This window comes from Aspergillus campestris, assembly GCF_002847485.1.
Source record: "Aspergillus campestris IBT 28561 chromosome Unknown P168scaffold_11, whole genome shotgun sequence".
Classification (NCBI taxonomy): domain Eukaryota; kingdom Fungi; phylum Ascomycota; class Eurotiomycetes; order Eurotiales; family Aspergillaceae; genus Aspergillus; species Aspergillus campestris.
The window spans coordinates 600,258-623,610 of NW_020194346.1; the positions used below are offsets into that span (position 1 = coordinate 600,258).

The 23,353-nt window shown below is 51.1% G+C and overlaps 8 protein-coding genes across 8 annotated transcripts; 2 read left to right on the forward strand and 6 right to left on the reverse strand.

The window, feature by feature from the left end:
* Positions 1 to 1,039: 1,039 nt before the first annotated feature.
* On the reverse strand, positions 1,040 to 3,352 carry P168DRAFT_306685 (putative ATP-dependent protease (CrgA)). The gene is made up of 2 exons (XM_024839048.1): positions 1,582 to 3,352; positions 1,040 to 1,525 (listed from the first exon to the last, which is right to left on the reverse strand). The coding sequence occupies exons 1-2, from the start codon at positions 3,246 to 3,248 to the stop codon at positions 1,084 to 1,086; spliced, it is 2,109 nt and encodes a 702-aa protein (XP_024690119.1). The 5' UTR covers positions 3,249 to 3,352; the 3' UTR covers positions 1,040 to 1,083.
* A 752-nt stretch (positions 3,353 to 4,104) lies between these two features.
* P168DRAFT_284285 (putative cytosolic regulator Pianissimo) lies at positions 4,105 to 8,178 on the reverse strand (the record flags this gene model as incomplete). Its single annotated transcript, XM_024836121.1, has 3 exons — positions 4,105 to 4,321; positions 4,381 to 4,547; positions 4,600 to 8,178. The coding sequence occupies 3 exons, from the start codon at positions 8,176 to 8,178 to the stop codon at positions 4,105 to 4,107; spliced, it is 3,963 nt and encodes a 1,320-aa protein (XP_024690120.1).
* A 463-nt stretch (positions 8,179 to 8,641) lies between these two features.
* Positions 8,642 to 10,744, reverse strand: P168DRAFT_312661 (cytochrome and DOMON domain-containing protein; the record flags this gene model as incomplete). The annotated part of the gene is made up of 4 exons (XM_024839590.1): positions 10,671 to 10,744; positions 10,199 to 10,441; positions 9,060 to 10,141; positions 8,642 to 8,677 (listed from the first exon to the last, which is right to left on the reverse strand). The coding sequence occupies exons 2-4, from the start codon at positions 10,248 to 10,250 to the stop codon at positions 8,642 to 8,644; spliced, it is 1,170 nt and encodes a 389-aa protein (XP_024690121.1). The 5' UTR covers positions 10,251 to 10,441; positions 10,671 to 10,744.
* Positions 10,745 to 13,696: 2,952 nt separating this feature from the next.
* P168DRAFT_273966 (40S ribosomal protein uS11) lies at positions 13,697 to 14,496 on the forward strand (the record flags this gene model as incomplete). The annotated part of the gene is made up of 4 exons (XM_024835394.1): positions 13,697 to 13,763; positions 13,830 to 13,902; positions 14,019 to 14,179; positions 14,244 to 14,496. 4 exons carry the CDS (start codon positions 13,697 to 13,699, stop codon positions 14,393 to 14,395), a joined length of 453 nt encoding a protein of 150 aa, XP_024690122.1. The 3' UTR covers positions 14,396 to 14,496.
* A 446-nt stretch (positions 14,497 to 14,942) lies between these two features.
* On the forward strand, positions 14,943 to 16,665 carry P168DRAFT_292629 (AAR2 splicing factor family protein). The gene has a single exon (XM_024837624.1). The coding sequence runs from the start codon at positions 15,238 to 15,240 to the stop codon at positions 16,606 to 16,608; it is 1,371 nt and encodes a 456-aa protein (XP_024690123.1). The 5' UTR covers positions 14,943 to 15,237; the 3' UTR covers positions 16,609 to 16,665.
* Positions 16,666 to 16,715: 50 nt separating this feature from the next.
* P168DRAFT_329490 (branched-chain amino acid aminotransferase, cytosolic) lies at positions 16,716 to 18,465 on the reverse strand. The gene is made up of 3 exons (XM_024841478.1): positions 17,744 to 18,465; positions 17,052 to 17,653; positions 16,716 to 16,987 (listed from the first exon to the last, which is right to left on the reverse strand). The coding sequence occupies exons 1-3, from the start codon at positions 18,156 to 18,158 to the stop codon at positions 16,808 to 16,810; spliced, it is 1,197 nt and encodes a 398-aa protein (XP_024690124.1). The 5' UTR covers positions 18,159 to 18,465; the 3' UTR covers positions 16,716 to 16,807.
* Positions 18,466 to 19,136: 671 nt separating this feature from the next.
* Positions 19,137 to 20,126, reverse strand: P168DRAFT_292631 (DIM1 family thioredoxin-like protein). The gene is made up of 4 exons (XM_024837625.1): positions 19,805 to 20,126; positions 19,673 to 19,700; positions 19,515 to 19,557; positions 19,137 to 19,433 (listed from the first exon to the last, which is right to left on the reverse strand). The coding sequence occupies exons 1-4, from the start codon at positions 20,051 to 20,053 to the stop codon at positions 19,322 to 19,324; spliced, it is 432 nt and encodes a 143-aa protein (XP_024690125.1). The 5' UTR covers positions 20,054 to 20,126; the 3' UTR covers positions 19,137 to 19,321.
* Positions 20,127 to 20,265: 139 nt separating this feature from the next.
* On the reverse strand, positions 20,266 to 21,998 carry P168DRAFT_306692 (sugar porter family MFS transporter; the record flags this gene model as incomplete). Its single annotated transcript, XM_024839049.1, has 2 exons — positions 20,266 to 20,689; positions 20,743 to 21,998. The coding sequence occupies 2 exons, from the start codon at positions 21,996 to 21,998 to the stop codon at positions 20,386 to 20,388; spliced, it is 1,560 nt and encodes a 519-aa protein (XP_024690126.1). The 3' UTR covers positions 20,266 to 20,385.
* Between the last annotated feature and the right edge of the window lie 1,355 nt (positions 21,999 to 23,353).

Consider the following 23,353-nt stretch of genomic DNA (forward strand, 5'->3'; position numbering starts at 1 on the left):
AAAAGGGGATAAAAGTAGGATAAAAAGCGAGCGCGAGAGTTGAGAAGTGACAAGCGAACCAACATAACCCAATCGGAGCAAGCCTCGTGCCTCAGTCACTCTATCAGAGCGAAACGTCCCTTCAGATGTCACCCCACATACGGACGCTGCAGGAGCGATCAAAAAACTCTTTGTCATTTCTTCTCCAGGTCTTTCTTGCTTATACGAAGTCATCCTCCACCTGTCTTCAGGAGACTATCCTCCCGTACTCCAACAGACTACCTATACCTGGGGATATAATGAGGACCGTTTCCCGGTGGCGCTAGACAGGTCAGAGACCTCCTGCGCCATCTGAAATTTGGACTGATCTGGGCGGCGGTCATTCGTACCGCTGGCCCCGGCCTGAGAACAAACAACGCCAATCGAGCAGTTCGTCAATTATTGGAGATCCACCAGGAATAGCCCTATGCGACGCAAGGGAGCGTTGCGACCTTTGGTTGATGGCGCCATATTAGGCACAAATATATCTGGGATTTTTATACAATCTATATACTCAGTACAGTATATCTCTTTGTCTCACAACCGCCGAAATTGATCTGCAGGCTTCCGCATTCCATGATAGAAAACGCCCAGAGTTTAGACGCCCGCCCCACTCCGCCCAACTGGAGATGGACACCCCCTGGCCTCCATTGTCACCCTCCTCGCGTGAGCTAAAGGCGACCCTTATCCCTGAGCAAGACATTTGGCTGATCGGCGGTTGATCCCTCCAGAATTGTGTGCGACGTTCCAGAACTTGTGCTCCATCACCGATGCACAGCGCGCAGAAGCGCGGTGGCAATCTGCGAACACAGCTTCATGTGCAGCCTTGCCTGATTCAAATAGACGGCCTTGCTCGGGGATCTAGTATGCCGCCTGGGGTTTGATTTTGACGTTGGAATCGCTGACCGCCATCGATAGGGTCGTCCCTTGCTATCGGGCCGGACCCACTCATCCAGACGGAAGGGGGTCTAGGCATGGGGGGGGGGGGGGGGGGGGGGGGGAAGGACACGCTTTTCCGTGAGGAAAATTGACGTAAAATATTCAAAAGTCCAATGCCAAGCATCTTCAATCCGTAGTGTCAATCCCCAATATTTCTTGTAGATTGATCCGTGTCTGTCTTTCGGCCTCAGTTTCCGGCCTCTCCGGCTGCTGGGCCGGCGCAGGATGGGCTCTTAGCCGTCGAGAACGGACAACCTGGACGGCATTGACAAAGACCTGCGTTACGAAGATAGCCAAAAACACGCCCAGGACGACCGTCTGGGAAAGGTAGGTCTCGGATTTTTTGCCCTGCGCTCGAGCTTCGCGACTATCAGAGGTCCCTGAGCCAGCTGATCCAAACGAGATCGAAACCGACAGAGGAAACGGCGTGAACGACGTGAGGACGCTAACAGACGGCAATGACTTGACTGACGCCAATGGGCCCAATACCATAGGAAGAAAGCAGAAGATAACCAGGGGGACGGCCAGCCATAGGAGGGGCGTTAGAGACGGACGAGAGCGGGGGGCCCTTAGGAAAGGTTCTTGTCAGCCAGAGACGACTTTACGCAGAGTAATCGTACATACCATTCCCGGGACTCCAGTTTCCTCACCCACTTGGCAGTAATTTTCTGTCTTTCTCGCACGCTAGTTGTCGATAAAAGCGCGTATTTCTCTTCTTCCCACACGGGCAAGACGCTGGCAAACCACCAGGGAAACCGATCAGGATCGCTCGGCACATCTCCGTAGGCTAGTAGAACGCGCGGATGGAGCCACGGTGCGGCCTTGCCGCGTTGCTGGCGGACAAAGTCTAGCGCCAACTGGAACAACTGCTGCGTCGACATGGACTCTAACGGATTCTCCGTTGGTGTATCCCCTGCGGAGGGCGGTGCAACGGCGGATGACGTCTCTACAGCTTCCTGCCGCTCCTCCTCGGTGATCGAGACATCTTCTACGCGCTGGATGTCTCCCACATGGTAACCATCCACAACGGTCGACCTGGTCACCCTGAAGCGGGACACTCCCGTGGCAATGACAAGGCTCCTTCCGTCCGGAAGCAGCTCGTACCGATCCACCACCAAGGCCGTGCCGTACTGCATAAAATGCGATCTTCCCAGCTCGGGCTGCACACGCCGCGCACGGTTGAGCATCACCATGCCGAACTTGCGCGACGGACTAAGCATCACCCTTCGCATCATGAGACGATACCGCGGCTCAAAAACATGGAGGAAAGTCGGCATGTTCGGAAGTGACAGCGAGCTCACGAAGAGAGGCAGCTTCGTTTCCCCGTCCGTGTCCGCCGCCTCCGACGCTAGAGCTGCCCTCCGCTCGGCAAGCTGGTCCGGGAACAGGATCTCCAAGAGGGCGGAGATCCGCTGATTGAGGGGCTCCGAGTCCAGCGAAGAAGCCATGTTCACCTTGCGCCGGCACACAGGACAGAGGTCGCTGTTGCTCCGCACCATGGCAACGCAGCTGCGACAGAACGTATGTCCACAGGGCGTGGTCAACGGGTCCACCATTAACGAGTAGCAAACCTGGCAGTCCAGCTCGCTCCGCACAGCCTCCCTCAACCTCTGCAGAGACTCCTCGCCCTGGTCGATGTCCCCACAACACTCATACTCAACCCCAGAAGCATCGTAGTCGAACTGGCCCCGTCGAACAAGGTCGTACATGCCTTCGAGGAGCCCCCGCCCCCCACTCAAACCCGTCACCGTCTTCTCCCGCAATTGCCCTCCCACCCCCGATTCCCACATCACCTTGAAACCATCCCCGGCTAAACAGCCTGTGTTTGTATCTGTGTCTGTATCTGTGTCTGTGTCTGCTGGCGGCGACCCACCGAGGACTCGCTCGAAGACATCCACCAATTTCGTCAACAAAACGTCGCTCCCACAGTCCCCCACACAATGCTCCCCATCGCACCCAGTCTCGTATTCCCAGTAACATGTAAACCCGCGTTTCCGCTCCTCAATCGCGGGGTATGAGATGCCCGGGCGGTCGCGGATCGGCGGGAGGCAAGATCGGCATAGCGCGTTTCCGCAGGGCAGCCGTAGTGGCGTCTGAAGCGGTTGTGAGCATCGCGGGCACTGGATTAGATGAACGATAGCGTGGGCGGAAGCGAGCGGCGTGCTGTCGGAGAGTTCAGGAGCGCATGTTGAGGCGGAGCAAGAGGAGACGGCGGTGGGAGAGTTCAGGATCGGGGCAATATTGTCGCACCCGCTTGGTGGAGTATGCGGAGAAGCATCGTCATCGTCCATAGGGGGCGGTAGGATGGACTGGGCATAGGAATCGAGATATGATTCACATGGACTAGGTAAAGGGATTGTTGACCCTTGTTGTAGGAAGTCGAGGGACTGGGAGAGGGGGTCGCCAAGGGAAAGGAGTAATTTAATTTAACGTAGTTTGATCTCTGGTCTAACGGGTTTCGATGCGAAGACGGCGCGCACGGCCGATCTGCATCCGAGGTTCGCTTTGCCGGTCGCAGACCAACTGGACTATACAAACCAGTTGATAATTATATTATCTATACCAACAACCACGTCGAGATCTACAGTCAATTATTTCATAACCTCTTGTTTTATCTATTTGAAAAAAAAAAAGTTTCTCAAAATTGACGCTTGCGCTATGAGGCTATATACAGTACACGTGTTGAATCAGGAACCCATCGCTCAAAAAGCCACTTGTCGAGCACTCAGAATCATGAAAACGAAAGCCAAAGACAGTAGTATTGTCTGCATCATTCCGTTTCACTATTCCCTACCATCTCCGGGCTTTGTTTTGGACTTCTATTCGTCCAGGCAAATTTCCACGTGAGGCAGTGGTGGGAAGAGCAACAGAAGATGCAGACAACGACAAACAAACATGCGTAAAATTCTCTCATTGCTCGTGACTAAATCACTCCGACGCCATACATACCAAGTAGCCAAATATAAGAAAGAAAAACAGGTGGGAGGACAGAATTCCCGCACGACTCGCAGAGTGCAGCACGGCAGGGTATATAGGGTAGATGATTGTTCTATATTGTTCCGCCGAAGGTAGCCAATGGGTAAAGAAAAGATCAGAGATGAGCATAGTATCGTCAGTCGCAGGAAAAGATAGGGTGTTCTGGTGCGATCAACCCGAGCCTGAATCTTCAGAAGATGTTGCTCCTTCCGAGTCAACGTCGGATCCGTTTTCGTCTTCGAGAACGATACGTCGCATAACGCTCTTATCGAAAAGATCAAGGGCAAATCGCCGAGCAGGCAAGCGGAAATGATGGCTTTCGAGGATACCGAGAGTCTTGCGGAACAGGTGGGGTTGGTGGAATCGATCTGGCCGTTTGGACTTCATGCTGTGGGTTTATAAGATTTAGCATCCGTCACTGTGATTGATCTCGTACAGAGCACTAACCTATGCAAATCGGCGGCCGCTCGCTTGGACAGGACTGTATTTCCCATGTCGACAATGTGTTTGAGGATTTGTTGGTTCACCGGATCCGGGTCAGAGGTCATGGCCTTGTATTTCTCCTGGGACAAGCGCTTCAAGTCCGGATTTCGGGAATGGGTAGGAAATTCGACCTGAGGAAGGTAGTTAGTACAATTACTTCCTAAAGACGCCATAGGCTCTTACCTTGAATAACTTGTTGAAATCATTGGGCAAACACAGCCCCAACGAACTCCCGTGCTGGTCAACAGCCGAGTCCCAGCCAAACGCTCGCAGGGCTCTGAGCCCGTGCTGACTCCGGGAGATCAAACCAATCACGAAGAATGCCGTTCCTCGCATTGTCAAGACCTCCGAACACTCGGCCATTCTCACAATATGTTCGACGAGATCAGTCTCGAGGAAGGGTGCTCCCAATTCCATTGATCCCACGTTCCCGACTGCCCATAGACAGCCTTTGACTTTAAGAAGAGACTCCGTGTCTTGCTCGCTCAATTGAAAATCGCGGATGGTCCAGGCAAATTCGTTGAAATGACCTGATTGTTCCAGAAGTCTGCATCCCTCTTTTGTCCGTGCAAGCTCTCGGTAAAAGTGAGGGGGTACGACCCCAACGTCTTGCATATCCACGAGGTCTTCAGGGACGAGGCTACCTCGCCGTGGTTGATCAACGTAAGCGCGTGACAGAGCGGCCTCTACCAATCCCACGTACGCATCATTTCGGCCAAGGAACCAATCGTCCATCTCTTGCGTAATATAGTCCAGACCATCCAGGTAATGATAGCCCACCGAAGTCGACAAGAAACGTAGCAAGAGGGGCGCGCCAATCTCTCCCAAGTGATCCAAGGATGGCCTGCACTTGACCACAAACTCAAGATAGTCACGCTGATTGCAGGCCTCCTCCAGGATCTTCACAGCAATCTGGCACACCGAAACATCCGGATCATACAGCTGGGTCACCAGGAATTTGACTACCCAGTCTGCGTTGCCGATTGCCATCTGTGGGGAAAGAGGAACGTTTCGAACAGCGTACTTGCGGAGGAGTTTTGTTGCGAATATCCGAATCCCTTTGGAGCCAGTGGTAAGGGCTTTTGACAACATGACTCGAAGATGGCTTTCATGGGTGTAGTCGATATTCCCAAGGAGAGTCTGAATCAGGTCATCCCGATCCCGAAGCTCAATAATGTGGTAGAACATGTTAAGCATGTGCCATCGTTCCATCATCGCGAGTCCGTTGGCTTCGCCACTCATAGTCCCCAACATGGCAAAGTACCCCCCACTCAGAGTGCTGGCCATCTGCTCTTTCGAGAATAGAGGGGATGACGAGGTCAGCCCACTCATGCGATCAACCTGTGCGAGACACTCTGCAACCTGTCTCAGAAACTTGTTTTCCTTCAGATATTTTGTCCCCTCGGGAATCTGTATCAGAGTACGCATCAAGGCGCACCCTGTCCGGACATAACGCTGGTTTGGCTTGGTGTTTGGGAGCATGGAAAACCTGTATTTGAAAGGTCTGTAAAAGCCGATGAGTCGTTTCATGAATTTTGAGCCCTTGATAGCCTCATCTAACCGCTTAGGATTCGTTAGGGGCCCTTCCACGATACGGTGAATCAGGTCCCACTTCCACTTGAGGTAGTTGACTGTATTCAATACGTGCGTCTCCAAGATGGCGTTGCGAAATTGGGTTTCATCCATGGTAGGGCTCAGCTTGTCCTTGTTCTGGTCATTGGAAAGAAGGGAGGCAGATATGTCGACATCCACACTGTACCGTCCAGCATTGTGGAAACCCCCTAGAGAACGCGCCAGTGTTCTGTTGATGCTCTCTATTTGGTAAATAGTTGACGTGGAAACGTCATGATTGTCAACATCAAAGTTGATGGCGGCTGGTATTAGGTGTGGAAGAACCTGCATTTTAGCACTTATGCGCGCCGGCAAAGAATGATGTGCTAGCTTCAAAACTTCTGTTAGGAGCAATGTGGCTTTTCGTCTCAAAGATAGATCTTTTTCATCCTCGATGAGATCAGAAAGAGCCTTGGTTAACCCAGCTTCTACCAGAGTCGCAAGGATAAGAGTTGAAAAATGGGCTGTCAGATCAAATTTGCTGTCTCCGCCCTCATGGTACGCCCGAAGCTGCCTTGCGTCAGCTTCAGATTGAAGATTTGCGACTCTCCCGTATGTCGTAAGCCTCCGGCCAGCGAGGAAAGAAGAGGACCATGACGGTGGTTTGATTCGTAAGGCGTCGAATAGCAGCTCCATGATCAGATCTCGAGTTTGCGAGTCTGGATAGTGTAGGGAGTCTAGGAGTGACTGGAGGGGTTTTCCATGATTCCTTCCTAGAACCACCAATCCCGGCCAGGTCTTCAGCATTGCCGAAAGGGCCCTTGCGGCCGATTTCAAGCGCCCATTGCGAACAGAGTCTGCTAGTGAGTCAGTGAAGGGTGCGAGAACAGCTTCGAGTTCGCATCCTCCCCGTAGGTGTTTCCGGGTGTGTGGCGTATCCAAAACATGCAGAAAGCTCGCTATCAAACTTTCCGAGGCCCCAAACGTCCCTTCCGAAAGGGCGTCATGCAAGGTGCCCAATCCACCCGCATGCGCGATCAGCTCGGGGTCTTTGATCAGGATTTCGGCGAGAGTCATAATGGATATGTTTCGGAGACGATCTTCAGAGTTCTCGGCGACAGAAACAATACTCCTCACTACAGCGCGCGATATCTCGCGAATGCCGTCTTTGACATCCAAGAAACCTCGTACAAACTTTAGGGCTTGTTCCCGCTCAATGCTTGCCTTGCTTTCCTTGGCAAGAGACAGTATCACCAGCTCGTCGGTGTGCAAAGATCGAATGGTTTGGAGAGACTTCCGATCCGCTATCGCATATCGGGTCAGCCGGTAGCCAGCTGCGACGACCTCTTTGTTGTCGCTCAAAAGCATGACTTGGACGCGCAAGCCAAACACAGACCACGCCAGATCATACTTCAGGGTCTGGTGTCGCTTGAAAAGCTCAACGAGACTATTGGCTCGTTCCACATAGTAGTCAGGAGACATGCCCTCAATCTCTAATGCTTGTAAGGTCTCTGCAAGGACATAGGTCGGTGACTCCATCTCTCCCTCTCCCTCTTCCAAACGAGTGTCATCGACAGTTGTATTGCTACGTGAAGGAGACCGTATTGAGCTGCCTCGGAACAACGTCGATAAGCGGCTTCGAGGGGGTGTGGATGGCGCCTGCGCACGTAATAATTCCTCCTCGAGTTCATGGCTCAGCTCCGCGAGTTTGCGATTCGACGAGCTTAGCTCCGATTCCACCTTTAGTCGTTGGTCCTTCGTTTGTTTCGGATTCTTGGCCAGTAGCGCTTCAAGCATATTCTCCGTTCCCGTCTTTATCTTCATCTCCTTGGCGATCTTGTCCCGAATCACCGCCTGTCGCTCCTCGGTCCCGGATAAATCGTGGAAATCGAAGCTGTTGCTCCCCCTTCCTATAAACGTGCCATCGGGACGTGGGGTCGTACTCCGGGAAGTCTTCATGCTCTTGAGTTCAGAGCTGAAGCTTCCCGGCCCCGCTGACCCAGACGAAGGGGCCAACGATGCTCCGCCCCGGGGATTGATCGTTGTACTACCTCCGGACTCTGAGCGAGAGTTTCTCCCTGCCCTAGGGGCCGCTCCGGGCCAGCTGCCATCTGCAGAAGCATCATCCTGACTCGAGTATGACCGTCCATCACCAACGCCACGGTGTTGGGTCGACGTTGTAGAGAACGTTGAATTATATCCGGACGCCATATGTCTCCATCTAGCCGCAAAGCGATGATCGCCTATCACCTATCGCAAATATATCGAGTGGGCCGCATTGAGTGCGCGGACGGGGTAACGATCAACGCTAGGGGCACACGAGAGTGGCTTCGAGAGTACAGATGTCGAGCGCTTGTTCAGGTCGATCGGTGCTAGTCGATGGCGGGCGGGCAGTTGAGAAGGGAGGGAGGGAGGGGAGGCGGATGGGCAGTGCACGCGGTCAACTAGCCTTGGGGTTCCAACAACAGGGAGCAGATGACTGTGGCTATCGGGGAGATCAAAGAAGGTCACATGTAGCACAGAGCGTAGACAATGATCTGGTTACAAGAAGGATAAAAGGATAAATGATCGGTTGTGAGATATTCAATCCACTGCTGGTAGTTTGAGCCTTAATCGATCGATCGTTTGATCTCTCGGCCAGTATTGGCTGACTAACAATACACAGCCTGTGGCCTCAGGCCGCCACGCCATACCAAGCCACCGCCAGCAACTGCCGGACGATACGTACACAGTACGAACATTAGATGGAAAGTCAAAGACATTAGTGAATACTAGACAGACATGTGAATATGATATGGAAAGATTTTGAGAAACAACTTGGGATACAAGAAGATGGAGAGAAAAATATCCAATATATAAAACTATATGTACAAATAAAAGAATCGAGCCAGCGTTTGTAGTATCCTGCGTTGCTGTCATGCCAAGAAAGACTTTCCTTTGGCAATGTTCACCTCTTGAACAATAACTTGTCTCTCGTATTCTCCACTCGCCACTGGCTGCTCTATGACCTCCGGCGTCTTGGACCTCAAAAATCCACCTCGGTAGCTTGTTCGAGGCCCGAAGCAAGCCCTTTGTTTGCTCCATAGCAGTACAAGGGCATATATAGCCCCTACCAAGGCGCAGATGATGGCATACACAATGGGTGAGGCCAACGGGATATCAGGATTCTTTGCCTGCGCATAATGGAAGCCTAACCCTCCGTTGACAATGCCAAAAGCGCAGAGAAAGCGCCCAAGCCAACGATGTGAGACACCATAGAGAGTTTTCTCGCGGCTCCGACGAAATTTGACGTGCTGCATGATCCCAAGTATCGGCTGGACGATAACAACGCCGCCAATTGAAAGATATCCAAGGACCGGGTGATAGCCTGCAAGCTCTTGGAGATCCTTTGAAACGGAAACCCCAAATACAAACCCAGCCAAGGCTAAAAGTACCGCAAACATCTGCAGAGGAGCATGGATCCAGGCGACAGTGTAACGGGTTGGAATAATATGGAGAAGAAGTCCGAAATTAGGGAAAAGAAGGACGAAAGCAACCGACGTCATAACACCATGAGCGATCCGCTGTTTGTGAAGAAGGGTATCGCTTATCTGTTGCTGTTCTGGATCGAGGGTAAGGCGGGCGAAGGGCGGCGAAGAGTGAAAGAACGGGTTCGAAGAGTCACCCCCAACAGCTTTTGTCAGGTCGAACGTGAAGATACCATGCCAGTCATGCTGGTATATGGTTTCCGAAACGTTGCTGGATACTAACTGGGGCCCATGAGCCACAGCCCACACCCAAGAGCTACGATTACTCAGTATACTCTTGCCATTGTCCAAGGTAATGCAGTTATCACATCGCACGTTCGCCGTCAGTAAGCCATTGTAGATGCCAGACCCTTCGAGGAGAAAAGCCCGTATAGTTGAATCATAGGTAGGCGCAACGTGAGTGTTCGCTCTCCGAGGTGAAAGTGTCACATGCGTGTCTGAAGCGGAGTATACGACGAAAAGTTGACCGTCGGTCATCTGGTTGCCGAGACCCAGTGCCGCCCATTTTATATCGGCGGGCGCTTGTAACTGGAAGAAAATGGGGCCAGATCCCAACTTAGCAGTTGAGCTTGGAATATTGACACCATATGACACGCCTCCGCCGGTCGAAGGTGTATAGCTGATGATTTGTGCCAGTGCGGAAGAAACTAAATATATCCCGTGATTAGTATAAGGATCCAGATCATATCATGTGTACTACATACCTATTCCTAAATAGCAGAATGCAACAAACAGAAGGAGATTCCAACCCATCATCGTGACAATGTTATGTTGCCCCGAGGATCCCAGTTGTTCAAGAGAAATCTCGAACCCTAGAGGGGAAAGAATGGCATGTGGCTTGACGTGTATGTGAAGTGTAAATAACGCAAAGATTTGAACAACTCAGTTATGCGCCGAATCGTCGGTGGTTTGGTATAGAAATTCTGAGTATGTCAATACATCTACCACTGGTACAGAAGTCAGTGAAAAGTCCATCTAGCATGTTAGTTTTTGAATAGCTTTGGTGTGGCTTGCAGTAGGAATAACGCCCTCAACCAAACAAAATTGGTGTCATATAGGCATCTCAGGGCTGAGAGTGACATTGTTTAACCAAAGAGATATATCACCTTTGAAGGCACGCACGACGGTTTGAGGTGAAGGGCGTGGAAAAATGCCTGGAGTCGGGTTTATACATACGCATAACATGGGTCTTTACTTGCGCATCATTGTGCTGAGCATACTGTTTCCGTATATGCCATACGGTGGATCTGCATGGCACACTCAGAGACCAGGACACTGAAGATCACTCGTCCGTGTGGAAGGTAATCGATTGACGGCTGACAGCACAAGCCACAAGGCCGGCGCAGAAGGTGTTAAAGAGAACAGAGATAAGGAACGTCAAGCACGTCAAGCACCTGGGACCCTAGTCACAGATCAAAAAAGTATGGGATAAGTCAAATCCAGAAGCCCCACGAAAAAGACAAAAATGGTCAAAGTGATGGGCGTTGGGCCGGATAGGTAGATGGATAGGTACTCCGCTGCCAGGCAAACGGGTACCCAAAGCTCGAATGATATTTCAGATCATCCATAGTGAAAATATTCGAGTGTCTTTCCACTTTTAATTAAAGCTCCTCTCCAACTGTCCACCATTTCTTGGGTCTAGTGGAACACCGAGGGACATCTAGACAGTGGATTGGCCAACATGGTCTGCAGTTTCAACTCGGCTGGAAGTCTGGAACAGCCAAGCAGTAGGAACAGGGAAGGCCTAGAACTTAGTAACATTAGGTAGTGAGGCCAAAATGAAGCACAGGAAGATAGCGAGTAAGAGACATTGGCCATTATCATCAACCTCGCGCACCGATATCAAGTCGTAGTGCAAGGGAAGGAGTGGAAGCGGAGCCCACAGCCGCTAGAAGATGTCAACAGCGCCAAGTCGGTTGGTGCCAATCAATCAGATTGCGCAGGCGACTAAAGTAAAAATAAATTCAACTAAAACCCCAAATTTTAGGTTAACCAACACGTAATGGTACCTCTCTTCTGGTGACTTGATCCTTTGCTTTGCCCCTACAGTTTTGCCTCTTGGTTTCTTGACCCACAGAAGCCTTCTTTTTCTTTTACTTAAGAGTCTACTTGACTGGAGACATTGACTGGAGATCTCGAAGGATCATCCTGGTAGGTTCCTTACATGCCCCTCGCTAAAGCAGGACTACTAAACCCATACCTATAGTCTAGGGACCTAAATGATCCTTAGCGTCCATCGTACAGCGTATTTGCCAAATTGTGCGCTGATTCAGGCCAAGCCGTCGGATCTCGGGAAGTATCATGACTCGCCAATCTTAATGGCCATTTTCTGACCACCACCCACATCTATGTTTGAATAGTGGATCCCCATTTCCCAAATACGCCAATGGCATCCTTTTCCGCACGTCTCTGGTTTTTGTGCTACTCGCCTTTATACGGTCCGAAGATGTATAGTCAAAAGATGTTCGGTTCTAAGCCTGTGCCGAACGGTGGTTCCACATTGTTGGCTTTATCAATGATCTTCATGATGTGAGTTTTTCTTTCATGATTTCCCAACTGCTCCCTCGTTCCTTGTATCTCTATGGTGATAGGTAGTCACCATGTACTGTATCATTCGTCACAATGGGTGCTCTATCCTGTACACCGTCTCTATATGGACTGACATCCAGTCTTAAGCGAGGAAATTAGCACATGAGTCAATCATACGGGCGGGACGGAGAACAATACTATGAAGTATGCATATGTCACATGGGCATAGAGAGACTGGAAGTACCACCACTACCTCTGGTTCTAATTCCTTGATATGAAACTTGGCCTGATAATGAAAAACCCCACCGATTACGACAGTAGCATCCCATTTTGAAAAGATTTCTGATGGATATAACCAATTCCTTCGATGCAGAGCTATTTCTGAAGTTTTTAAGGAAGCACCTGCGTGTCTGAAAGAGAGCAGAGTACAGAGTAAGTAGATTGCCTATTATGATTTTAGCCTGCCAACCGTATCTGCGGTAGCGTAGAAACACTCGAGTCTTCGGTCTGAAGGAACCTCAAGGATTATCCCCAGTCTACCAAGCCATGATCACTTCTCCTATTACGCTCTGACCTTCAACAGAAGCCCACAGAATGCTCCATTGGCCAGGGTCCAATTCAACACATACCAGACCGGCCTGAGCCCTTGAAGAGGGTTTTTAGCGGAATATATGGTGCTTCCCCAAACCATGTAGCGCTTTTCTATGACCAACGAACTAGATAGTATATGAGAGGTCACATTTCTATGGGCGACCCAGCTATTGATATAAATGCGAACCCATCGTTTGTATGTGACTTCGAAGGCTCTCCCCTCTTCTAGACGTGCTCCTCACATCGTATATATTTGCTTCATATGTGTCTCAGCCACCTCACGAATTATTTCGTGGCGGGCTGGTGTCTCATAGTAATAAAGACGTGATTCAGCTTGGTTAGGTGTGTGATGAGAACCGAACGAAGGCTGACATGGTCTCGAGGCCTTCCATGTCAATGAGCGATATATGCAAATCGCGGCGCAGGTATCATCATACTGAGGTGTTTACTATAGGTTGTTGGCCCCATACCCTGTCTAGACAAAGTGTCGCAGCCCAAGAGACGTCCGTCAATTTCTTGGCTTCTCTGCATCCCTACCTGTTACCTTGTATTATAGCTCGAGTTACATACTGCAGATCAGAGTGATAATTGTTGGCGAGTATGGAGTACAGGCCTCAATGTTAGTGCTGCCATTGGACTTATTGGATCTATAGAGTCTGGTAGTACTGCTGGTACTTAGTTTTTATGATTGTTATGCAGTTGTCCAAATAAGGTGTAGATGCATGCTGTACATACCTATTAATACATGATTCCAGGGCATTGTTACAGCAAATTGCATTTTACATTCATGGACCTTGCTGGCTGAACCATTGGAAGTCGTACAGTGTTCTTCATGGATGTCTCATCAAGTTCAACTATAGTATGGTTACGAGAGCGGTTGTACATGATTACTAAGACAGCTGTGCATTGATTCCTGAGGCCACAGCCAAGTTCGCTTGAATCCGGCATGGACAAATCTGAACCAATCAGCGATGAGACGGTGGATAGGGCACACACCACCAATTTTCTATCCAAGTCTCACGGGCAGAAGTCATTTTCTTCCTTTCCTTTCTCCATATTCCATTCCACGACAACCCAGCACAATGCCTCCCAAGAAAGCCCCTGCCGCCGCCAAGGAGAACGTCTCTCTCGGTCCTCTGGCCGGAGATGGTATGTACAACAAAATTCAAGTCCATTTGCGATTTTTGCGCATGTCTAACGAATAATGGTTTACAGGCAAGCTCGTTTTCGGCGTTGCCCGCATCTTCGCCTCCTTCAACGATACCTTCGTCCACGTTACCGATCTGAGGTGCGTCAGTTGAATTCTCTCGCTTCTCGGACTCGCTGCTTGTACTGCTCGGTCGGAAGTCTGGGGATACCACGAAATCAAGAAGAATAGATGGCTGACGAATTTCGGTTGAACAGTGGTCGCGAAACCATCACCCGTGTCACCGGTGGTATGAAGGTCAAGGCTGACCGTGACGAGTCCTCGCCCTACGCCGCCATGTTGGCTGCCCAGGACGTTGCCGCTCGCTGCAAGGAGCTCGGCATCAACGCTCTGCACATCAAGATCCGTGCCACTGGTGGTATGTTCAAACTGAAACAGTCAAGAGAAACGAGAACGACTGATACTGATACCACTTTTCACAGGTAACGGCACCAAGACCCCCGGTCCCGGTGCCCAGTCCGCTCTTCGTGCCCTGGCCCGTGCCGGCATGAGAATCGGCCGTATCGAGGACGTGACCCCCACCCCCTCCGACTCTACCCGTCGCAAGGGTGGTCGCCGTGGTCGCCGTCTGTAGATATGTGCGAGCGTGCTCTCTCTCCAAGTATACGCACCCTTATGGGGGCTTGCGTGGCTGGTATGGAGGCTGTCCGTATGGTCCTCAGCCTGCGGATGTGGATGGAATAAACGCGGAGAACGGCCTTTATCGCCTGGTCTTCAATTTTTTCCTTGCCCAAGAAAAAAAGATTTTATGCTCAGTGTTGGGGGTTGGTAGTGCAGTTAGTGTAGCTACGCTGGTCAATATATACCATGCTGGGGATTTTTTTTCTATCAATTGTAATCCTGTAATTGACTTGTGACTGAGTTGGTAAAGCCATGCATGGTTTTTGAAGGTTGGGGCCCTACGAATCCGTAGAAAAGCTGAACAATTATCTCCTGGTGAAGTGACTTGTTTTATTGAACATTGAACATGCATATATAATCATGTTATTGTGAAATGCTGTTGCCGCCAGACACTTCATATATAATTTTCTGGTTTTTTCGGGCGACTGATATCGAATCGGTACAGATAGTGATAGCCAGCCGCCCCGCGATGTAGCTCATCAACTACAAAACTCTGACAACACCGCGGTTGAGTCGACGTCCCATTATAATACATTCGTCTTCTTGCCTATTTCACCTCTAATATATTCTAATCCCACTCACGAGCAAACGAACTGCTACTCTCCGCGAAAGCCGAGTATCGCCCACACATCCACGCTCCCGTTAAGAATTGACGTCAGGATCAGCCGGATACCCTATCTCCATTCCCAGATGGTCTGAAGAAGTTGAGAAGTTACTCGCCAACAGTCAACACAGTTGACTGCTACGATATAAAGCCCGGTTTACGCTGTCGCGAAGATAGCCGCCATGTCGTCAATGTCCCCCTCCCCCACCATCCTCCTCCCCCACCTCCCACCAAAGACCCTCGTCGGCATCGACCTCATAACCTTCGCCTCAACTCCCAACTTCCACGGCATCCGCGACCTACCAACTGGATGGCACTTCCTATACACAGGCACAACAGAGAGCCTATCATTAAGATGCGGCTGGTGGTTCCACGTCGGTGACAGCGAGGACCTCGACGGCACAGTCATCTCGCCAAACGTGGGGCCCGAAGTGCTGATCTGGAAATGGGACACGAACACCGAATCACTGGCGCCGATGACCGCCGCAACCGACGCAGACAGACAGGAGGCGATGCGGTACAGGGCGAATCTGGGCGCCGTCTGGCAGGCGGGTGGCTTGTTTCGGTACCGCAGCCGTGTTCCGCTATCTTCGGTTTTAGCGCGGGATCATGGCCCCGGGCGGCGGGCGCCGGAGGCGCAAAGATCGCATGCGAGAGATGAAGCGAATGAGGAAGAGGGGAGGGATGATTGGTTTGGTTTGACGGATAGGTTGTCGCCGGCTGTGTTGACGCGGATTGTTGGGGATGCTCAGTTGGATGTTAATGGTCAGCCGCGCTGGATGCTGACTTCGGCTAGTACGGCGCGGCAGGACAGTGATGATCTCTCGGGGCTTGTGGATTCGGCGCAGGCGTCTGACGGCCTGGCGGAGACGATCGAGAGGGAAGAAAGTGTGCTTTCGCTTCTTCCGGTTGACTTGAAAAAGACGTGGAGGGAGGGAGCGGTGGGGCGAGAGAGGACTGAAGGCGCTCAGGACCGGTCCTGGGCTCTGGGGGATCTTATCGATCGGCTGTCTGAGAACGACGGTGGGGGTGCCAGGTCCGGAGAAGCGCAGGTGCTAGGCGAATTGCAGTTCACTTTCCTGATGGTCCTGACACTGATGAACTACTCGTGTCTCCAGCAGTGGAAGAGACTGCTTGAATTGATCCTGACATGTCAGAGTGCGATCAAAGATCGAGAGGTCTTTGTGCGGGATGTTCTCCGCCTACTTTTGCTTCAGCTTAAGCGGTCTGACGATGTCGACGGTGGACTTTTCGACCTTGACGGGGAAGAAGGGGGCAAGTTTCTTCGAAAGCTACTTATGAAGTTCCGGATATCCTTGTACGAGATTCTAGACGGTGTCAGCCCTGCTGTCAAAGCTGAATTTGAGAGGCTCGAGGCATGGGTCAAGAATGAGTACGACTGGGAGCTGAATCGAGTGGCGTTTGTCCGGAAGGGAATCGTCCAGCTGGAAGATGGGGAGGAGGTGGAATTGGAAATGAACGAAGATGATGAAGACGACGAGACGGGAGAGTATGCTCCTCTCGTGGTGGATTTAGAAGAGACCACAGACATACAGAGCTAACTTAAGTGGCTCAAGTATATACTCTCCAGCTACCTAGGTAGATAACAAATAACAAAAGCATATGACTAAATGAAACGAGATACTGTTCCCAAATAAATGTAGGATTTGACCATCTATGTTATATCTATTTGCTGATTTAAATCTCTCTAAACCCAGCTTGGTATCTATTAATATCACTCGTCTCGCCCCCTCGTTAGATTTAGCACTCCTCCTCAATCACATAACCCCACTTGTGGTTCTCTTGGCCATCCTTGCCGTACATGACAGCCTCGAGCCACGACTTGATCTGGGCAGCATATCCAGCCTGAGCAGCGCCGGCTTCCAGCATGTCCATATCCACATCACCATTCCGGATGAGTCTGACGGGGGTCACGAAGAACTAATCTTGTTAGTATGTCCAATCCTAAACCACGACTTCTATATTTCGAAGGAGAAAAACTCACAGCAGTACCGCAAACAAAGGCCTCAACAATGCGGCCCTCCTTGCACGCCTCCTCCACCTCACCGATGGTGAAATTGCGCTCGACCACCTCGATAGGGGCCAGGTTTCCGACAGGCGCCACCAGCCGAGTGCGAGCCAGCTCAAGGACACTCCGGCGGGTGATACCCGCGAGAATCAGCTGATCCTCCAGAGGCGCGGTGATCAGCTCCAGCTTGCCGGTCTCCTTGTTCTTCCAGACAATGAGGAAGTTGCTGGCGCCGGCCTCGGTGACCAGACGCTTCTCGCCGAACAGCCACAACACCTGGTCGAAACCCAGCGCCTGAGCCTTGCCGTGGGCCTCGAGCGAGGGCCCGTAGTTGGCGCCCAGCTTGGCGTACCCGAATCCGCCGGGCCACGCGCGAATCGCATCCGGCTGGGAAGCCAGCAGCTTCAGTCCGGGCTTGGCGTTGGGAGCCACGGGCTTCTGGGACGGGTCGGGCCAGGGCACGGCGACGATGAAGAGGAGGGCCTCCTTGGGCGTCTGGATGCCCATCTGGGTGCCGCTGCCGATCATGGTAGGGCGGATGTAGAGGAATCGACCGGGCTGGTTCTTGGGGAGCCATCCTGTTGCGCAAATAACTATGTTAGTCTGGTTTTCTCCCTCTCTCTGTGTTCAACTGTTCAACGTTGAATCTGCGAATTGGGGCTACCTACGGGGTCCATCAATCTGCAGCATCTTGCCGATGAGGCGCTTCAGCTCCGCATACGCAAAGCCGGGCAGGGACGTCCTCTTGGAGCTCATCACGAGTCTCTCTCCATTGCAGTCGGGGCGGAACAGGCGCAGCTTGCCGTCGTAGCCGCGGTAGGCCTTCATGCCCTCGAAGCACTCGGTGGCATAGTGCAGGCACGACGCCGTCGGCGGGATGCTCAGGTTCTGATACGGCTTGACCTCGGGGGTCTCCCAGCCCTTCTCGGCGGTCCACCGCGCAGTGACCATGTGGTCCGTACAGTACGAGTGGCTTGATTCCTCGGGCGAGCCGGGCTGAGGAATCTCGCGGAGATTGGTCGACCGGGTGACATTGATGTTGGAGCCATCCAGCTCGGCGAGAGACGGCGCGACGGAGCCCATTTTGATGTGTTTTTTTGGTGTGTTGGGATTGAAATAGAATCGACTGATGCGGCGTGCAACTGGGAGATTTCCGTATATGTAGCTCCGGTCAATTGGCTCCGATGCCGCTGAGTCTTATGAGTCACAAAAGTCTGCCGACAGAGAAATAAATTGCAGGAAAAAAAAAGGACCAAAGACTAATTACAAGGAGAACAACGCGGTTATATATGGAGATTGGAGAGTACTGGGACCCAATGGTGCCGCCCCTGCCGATTGACCCGTTCCTACGACTTGTTCCAAAGAACTACGATGTGGTTCTATGTCCCCGGTTGAGGGGCGAATAAAAAAAAGTTTTCCGTCCCCGGAGCGGGTTTCACTCGGTGGGACTTTTCGCCATTGATATCCGAGCGATGTCCCCACGGAGAATACTTCCAATCCTTTTGTTCTCCTTTCAAAAGGAACTGGATGATTGCGTTCTGATCAAGGATGTCCCTGCTGGAAAGGGCCCTCGCATGCTGGTCTTCTATCCAAACATTGCCCAGGCTCTTTGCGGAGCTCACATTCTGCCGCATCAGGGCTGTTGAAAAGTTGAAAAGGACGAGAGCCACTTAGTTATCGCCCCACCGCCTTTCCTGTCATTATCAGCGGGGCACCGATGATAACCGCGCTTTCTCTGACTTACTTCCTTCTATCGACGGGTCTGGTTCTTTCTTATCTTTAGCTGGTACCGTGTTTTGTCGCAGAATGGACAGTTGCACTGCAATATCTAGTACACCCTGTGATTCTTGGGCTATTCGAATCTAGAATGTGTTCCTTCATCCGTCATATGCACGCGTAGAAACATGTACAATGACACAAAGATGCAATATAAGTGATGCAGACTTAAACCCTGCGCCGATCACTGCTTACTGGAAACCCAGCCGCCAGGAATCAATATAAAACCCAGACTTAATTGGTCCGCATATGATTCAGATCCAAGCCCAGATTATAATCCATACCAGGGCACCGGCCTGCCTACACCATACCATCCTTCTCAAACACACATAAGCACGAGATAGAAGTAGTATCCACACACATAATCATAATTGTATCGCATTAAACCTCGTCATCATAAAAGTTCCGGACCGCATATGTATATTGACATGCGAGACCATTTCTCCAACCCTGTCAACCAAAGATATGTGCTAGTACCTGTACCGGGTGGAGTAGTCTTTGGGACTGACCACCAAACCACGGCCTTTCTTCGCGCCCCGGTAGATTGTCTCGATGATGTCGATAAGTTCTTGTTTGTCTTCTCTGTTGGGGTAATGGCAGTCAGTGTACTATTCATATAGGGACCAATCGAAGACAGGCAGGTATGACATAGGTATCACTCACAGTAACCAATTTAACTTGTTATTGTTACCCGTTCCAAAATCACCTATCGAGACACGAAATATTAGTCGGTTGACGAGTTGAGAGATAGGTAGAAACGAGCAGGATCGCAGCGCGGGGGAGGAGCGGTCCAATGAAGGGAGAAGGGCGGGAACACATACACATCATGTGTTTATTTCGAAAGAAGAACTGCAAGCAAAACAAAACCATATTAGCAAGATATTCCCAAACCACAGCCGAGCCGCAGAGACTACAGCCTATCCGACACCCAAAGACAAGAAGAGAAGACATACCATTATCGTCATGGGATCATAAAGCTCATACATCGAGTTGAAATCCGGCACCTCATCAATATCACACAGATAGATCACAGCAAAAGACTTCACCTTCTCAGCAACCTTGGCCAGCACATCGTCCTGCCGCAGACAGTCCGGGTGGCCGTCCTTGCCGAACCGGATGACGACCAGGCGCTCGCTCTCGCTGAGAATCGCCTGGTCCGTGTGCCACGCAGTGTGCAGGTGCGGGAGGACGATAGAGCCCATCTTGATGTGCTGATCTACCGGATGGAGAAGAACGAACAGACGTGGGCTGGTTGGCGCGTGGTGGAGTGAGAAGTGACGGACTGGGTTTTTGTGGCGGCGGCGGTCGCAACGCCGAGGATGGGGTAGCTTGCTTAGTGGTGCCTGAGGCAGAAAGGGCTGATGATTCACGCCTTTCAACTCTCTACATGTTTCTTTCTCCTGCTGGCTCGGAAGTATCTTTTACATATAATCTTGAATGGTCCATTCAGTTCGACTGATCTATCTTTCATCTCTCCTTCGTCCGCCCAGAATCTATTCAACATGCTTGCGCCATCTGCTATCCCATACTCACCCTAAGCATCATGCTTTTCCGCAACGGATAGCTCAATCTCCTTGGCCTTGGCCTTGACATCCTCGTCAACCATATCCAGCAGTTCTGGGGATTTCACCATATTATTGGCCAGCCTCACTGTTTCAAACACTGACAAATCGCGCTGGAAGAGCTGCTCCAGATCTTCCAGACTCTGACCCATAGTCTCAGGGTAGAACAGGAATGCGATGATAGGGAAGCAAAACGCAATCAGGGTATATACAATATAGTACTGATACCCAATATTGGCGAGCGCGACTGGCGTGATCATTTGCACGACGAAATTCCTACCCATGTTAGCCAATGATTGTTAGAATAGGAGCAGCCGCAGAGTCCATACCATAGCCAATGATTGGCAGTCGAGATGGACGTCGTGGCCACACGGAGCCGGACCGGCGCAACCTCAGTGCAGTAGAGGAAGGATGTCCCCAGGAAGCCAATGGGAAAGAAAAAGTTGTACATGAACAGGAAAATGACACTGAAAACTGACGCAGGTTTATTCGTGTTCGGGAAGCTGTTGGTGATAGCTAGACCCATCATGCACACGGTCAGGCCGACCCCCGTGAACATGAACAGTTTCCGGCGCCCGAACCGATCAATGGTGAAGAATGAGATGAAAGAAGCCATGAACTTCCACGTCAGTGCGCAGGCTGCTAGAATGCGCGAGAGGTCGTGCGAGAGCTCCAGGTCTTGTTGGAAGATCGTCGTCACGTACGTGGAGATCACGTTCGCGCCTGTCATGTGGATGAAGAACTGGAGACCCATGCACAGCATGAAGCGGTAGAAGAGCTTGCCGTCTTTCATGGTGAGTATATCCCGTATTGTCGCGGCGCTGCCTGCAGTCTCTTCCAGAGAGAGCTCGATGGATGCTACCTCCTGTCGGATCTCGGGGTCGTCGGCGGCGCGGCTTTTCGTTCGGGCTAGGGCACTGGCGGCTTTCTCGCGGCGGCCGACGCGCACAAGCCAGCGAGGCGATTCTGGGAAGAAAAAGATGGAGGTCACGAGGACGATGGAGAAGGCACAGGGGATGGCTAAGGGGATTCGCCATGAAACGGGGGATGTCTCGATCTGGGAGAACCCGAAGTTGATCCATGCGGTAAGCGCATAGCCACTGGTGATGAAGATTCCATCGACGACGACATGTTTTCCGCGGTTAATCGCCGGGGAACATTCAGATTGCCACACCGGGACAATGGTGCTCAGAATGCCCACACCCGTCCCGATAATGATACGACCCACGATCAATTGGGCCAAGCTGAACGAAGTGCAGGATATGATCTCCCCGACGAGAGTGAGAAAACCCCCGATGAAGATGGTCTTGCGACGGCCGAGCCAGTCCCCGATGGCGGAGCAAGAGAGGGCCCCCACCAGCGCACCCAATGTGAAGCAAGACACGTAGACGCCCTGAATCACAGAGCTGTGGGAAGTCGCGCTCTCTGTGGTGGTAGACGTATCGATTTCGGGGAATGTCTGAGTCCAGTTACTGAACGATAAGAGACCGCCGACGCCGACTTGATTGTACCCGAAGAGCATAAAGCTGGGAAACACGACCAGCATGGTCTGCGCCAAACGGAGAGACCTCCCCTCCAGAAACATGGTGCAAGGTCGCGGAGGAATAGGGCGCTATCAGTGCAAGACCGAACACGAAATTCCTAATCTTTGCTTGTCGAGTGTGTGCGCTTTATATAGGCCAGCCCTCCAGGCATTGCGTAGAAACCCCGCGTAGCGTTGATTTTCAATCAGAATACCAATGTCAGACTTATCCCCGCAAACCTCCTCTATACCCCGACGTTTTGTGTGGGGGTGAAAGTAGCCCTATTGCCGATGTTGTTCGGATATCCGGGGTAGGATCCACTATGCCCGGTTATCCAGCATGCAGCCGAATGGAATGATTCCGCGGGAGTATACTGCGCAGTGCTGTGTTGATGTCTACGGGCTGATGGACATAGTTCAAGTCGAGACGACCAGTAAGCCACTAGGAAGACTATACAAACTTAGAAAAACAAAAATGAAACGGAATGAGAAGAATGAAGACCTTGACTCTACCAGTATCACGTCGTTAAGTCCTACAAACCGACCAACCCATAAGCCATTGCGGCTATCTCATCCCATATTTCAGCATAGAAAAATAAGAAATAAAAAAAGAGCCAACCAAGATTACGAAAGTCAAGCGGAAAACAATCCCAAATATACTCTCTCAAGACTACAACGCCTCAAGGACCCGTCTGTTTGATAGTTACCTCAAGGTTCGACGCCATCCGGAGGATTCATGCTAATTCCAAATAACCGTTTCGCTCGGACATTGTCCGCAAGAAACCGACGCGGGCCACGCCGTAATTGACAGCCCGGGAACCGCAATCCGTACTAGGGATCCCGATTCCGCCCCCTGCGTCCACTCGGCCAAGATTTGACAGGATATGCAGGGTCGTCACGTAGAAATGATGGTAAGTGAAGCTGTTGGTTACGGTTGGATATCAAGACTCTACCACTCGCCAATTGGTGTTTGTGGTTGAATGATTAAGATAAGACATGCTAACACTTTTCAACTATATATCGACTTTGCGAGTTAGTATTCAATAATTATTTTATATATCTGGGCGTAAAGAAAGGTCGTAGAACCAACCAACCAAGCTAGTCTTTGTCAATGCTTGTAGAACCTGTTGAACTATAAGCCCCAGTTGCAAATCTTAGTCGATCTGCTATAGTTGAGAGATATATAATTGGAGCTGTTGAACTGCGATGACCGCTTTTCATATCGTCCGGCGGTCGGTTGGTGAGTGATGTAAGGATTAGGGTGATGTAAACTTCTCAATGGTTCTAAAGGATCCTGCGTTCGGAGTACAAATATGGAGTACGTATCATACCTGTTAAGGGACTACGCAAAGAACCTCTGGGTGATCCGTAGTCTATCATCTATAGCTTGCGTCTTTTTTTGTCTTGGCGTTGTCGGT

Coding starts and splice junctions, on each gene's coding strand:
- P168DRAFT_292631 (XM_024837625.1), bottom strand. CDS start 20,053: ATGGGCTCTATCGTCCTCCCGCACCTGCACACTGCGTGGCACACGGAC. Junction 19,558..19,672: donor TCGAAATAAACACATGATGT/GTATGTGTTCCC, acceptor GTGTCTCGATAG/GTGATTTTGGAACGGGTAAC. Junction 19,434..19,514: donor AACAAGTTAAATTGGTTACT/GTGAGTGATACC, acceptor TTACCCCAACAG/AGAAGACAAACAAGAACTTA.
- P168DRAFT_329490 (XM_024841478.1), bottom strand. CDS start 18,158: ATGGGCTCCGTCGCGCCGTCTCTCGCCGAGCTGGATGGCTCCAACATC. Junction 17,654..17,743: donor GCTGCAGATTGATGGACCCC/GTAGGTAGCCCC, acceptor TTTGCGCAACAG/GATGGCTCCCCAAGAACCAG. Junction 16,988..17,051: donor CCTTTGTTTGCGGTACTGCT/GTGAGTTTTTCT, acceptor TAACAAGATTAG/TTCTTCGTGACCCCCGTCAG.
- P168DRAFT_292629 (XM_024837624.1), top strand. CDS start 15,238: ATGTCCCCCTCCCCCACCATCCTCCTCCCCCACCTCCCACCAAAGACC.
- P168DRAFT_306685 (XM_024839048.1), bottom strand. CDS start 3,248: ATGGACGATGACGATGCTTCTCCGCATACTCCACCAAGCGGGTGCGAC. Junction 1,526..1,581: donor AAACTGGAGTCCCGGGAATG/GTATGTACGATT, acceptor ACCTTTCCTAAG/GGCCCCCCGCTCTCGTCCGT.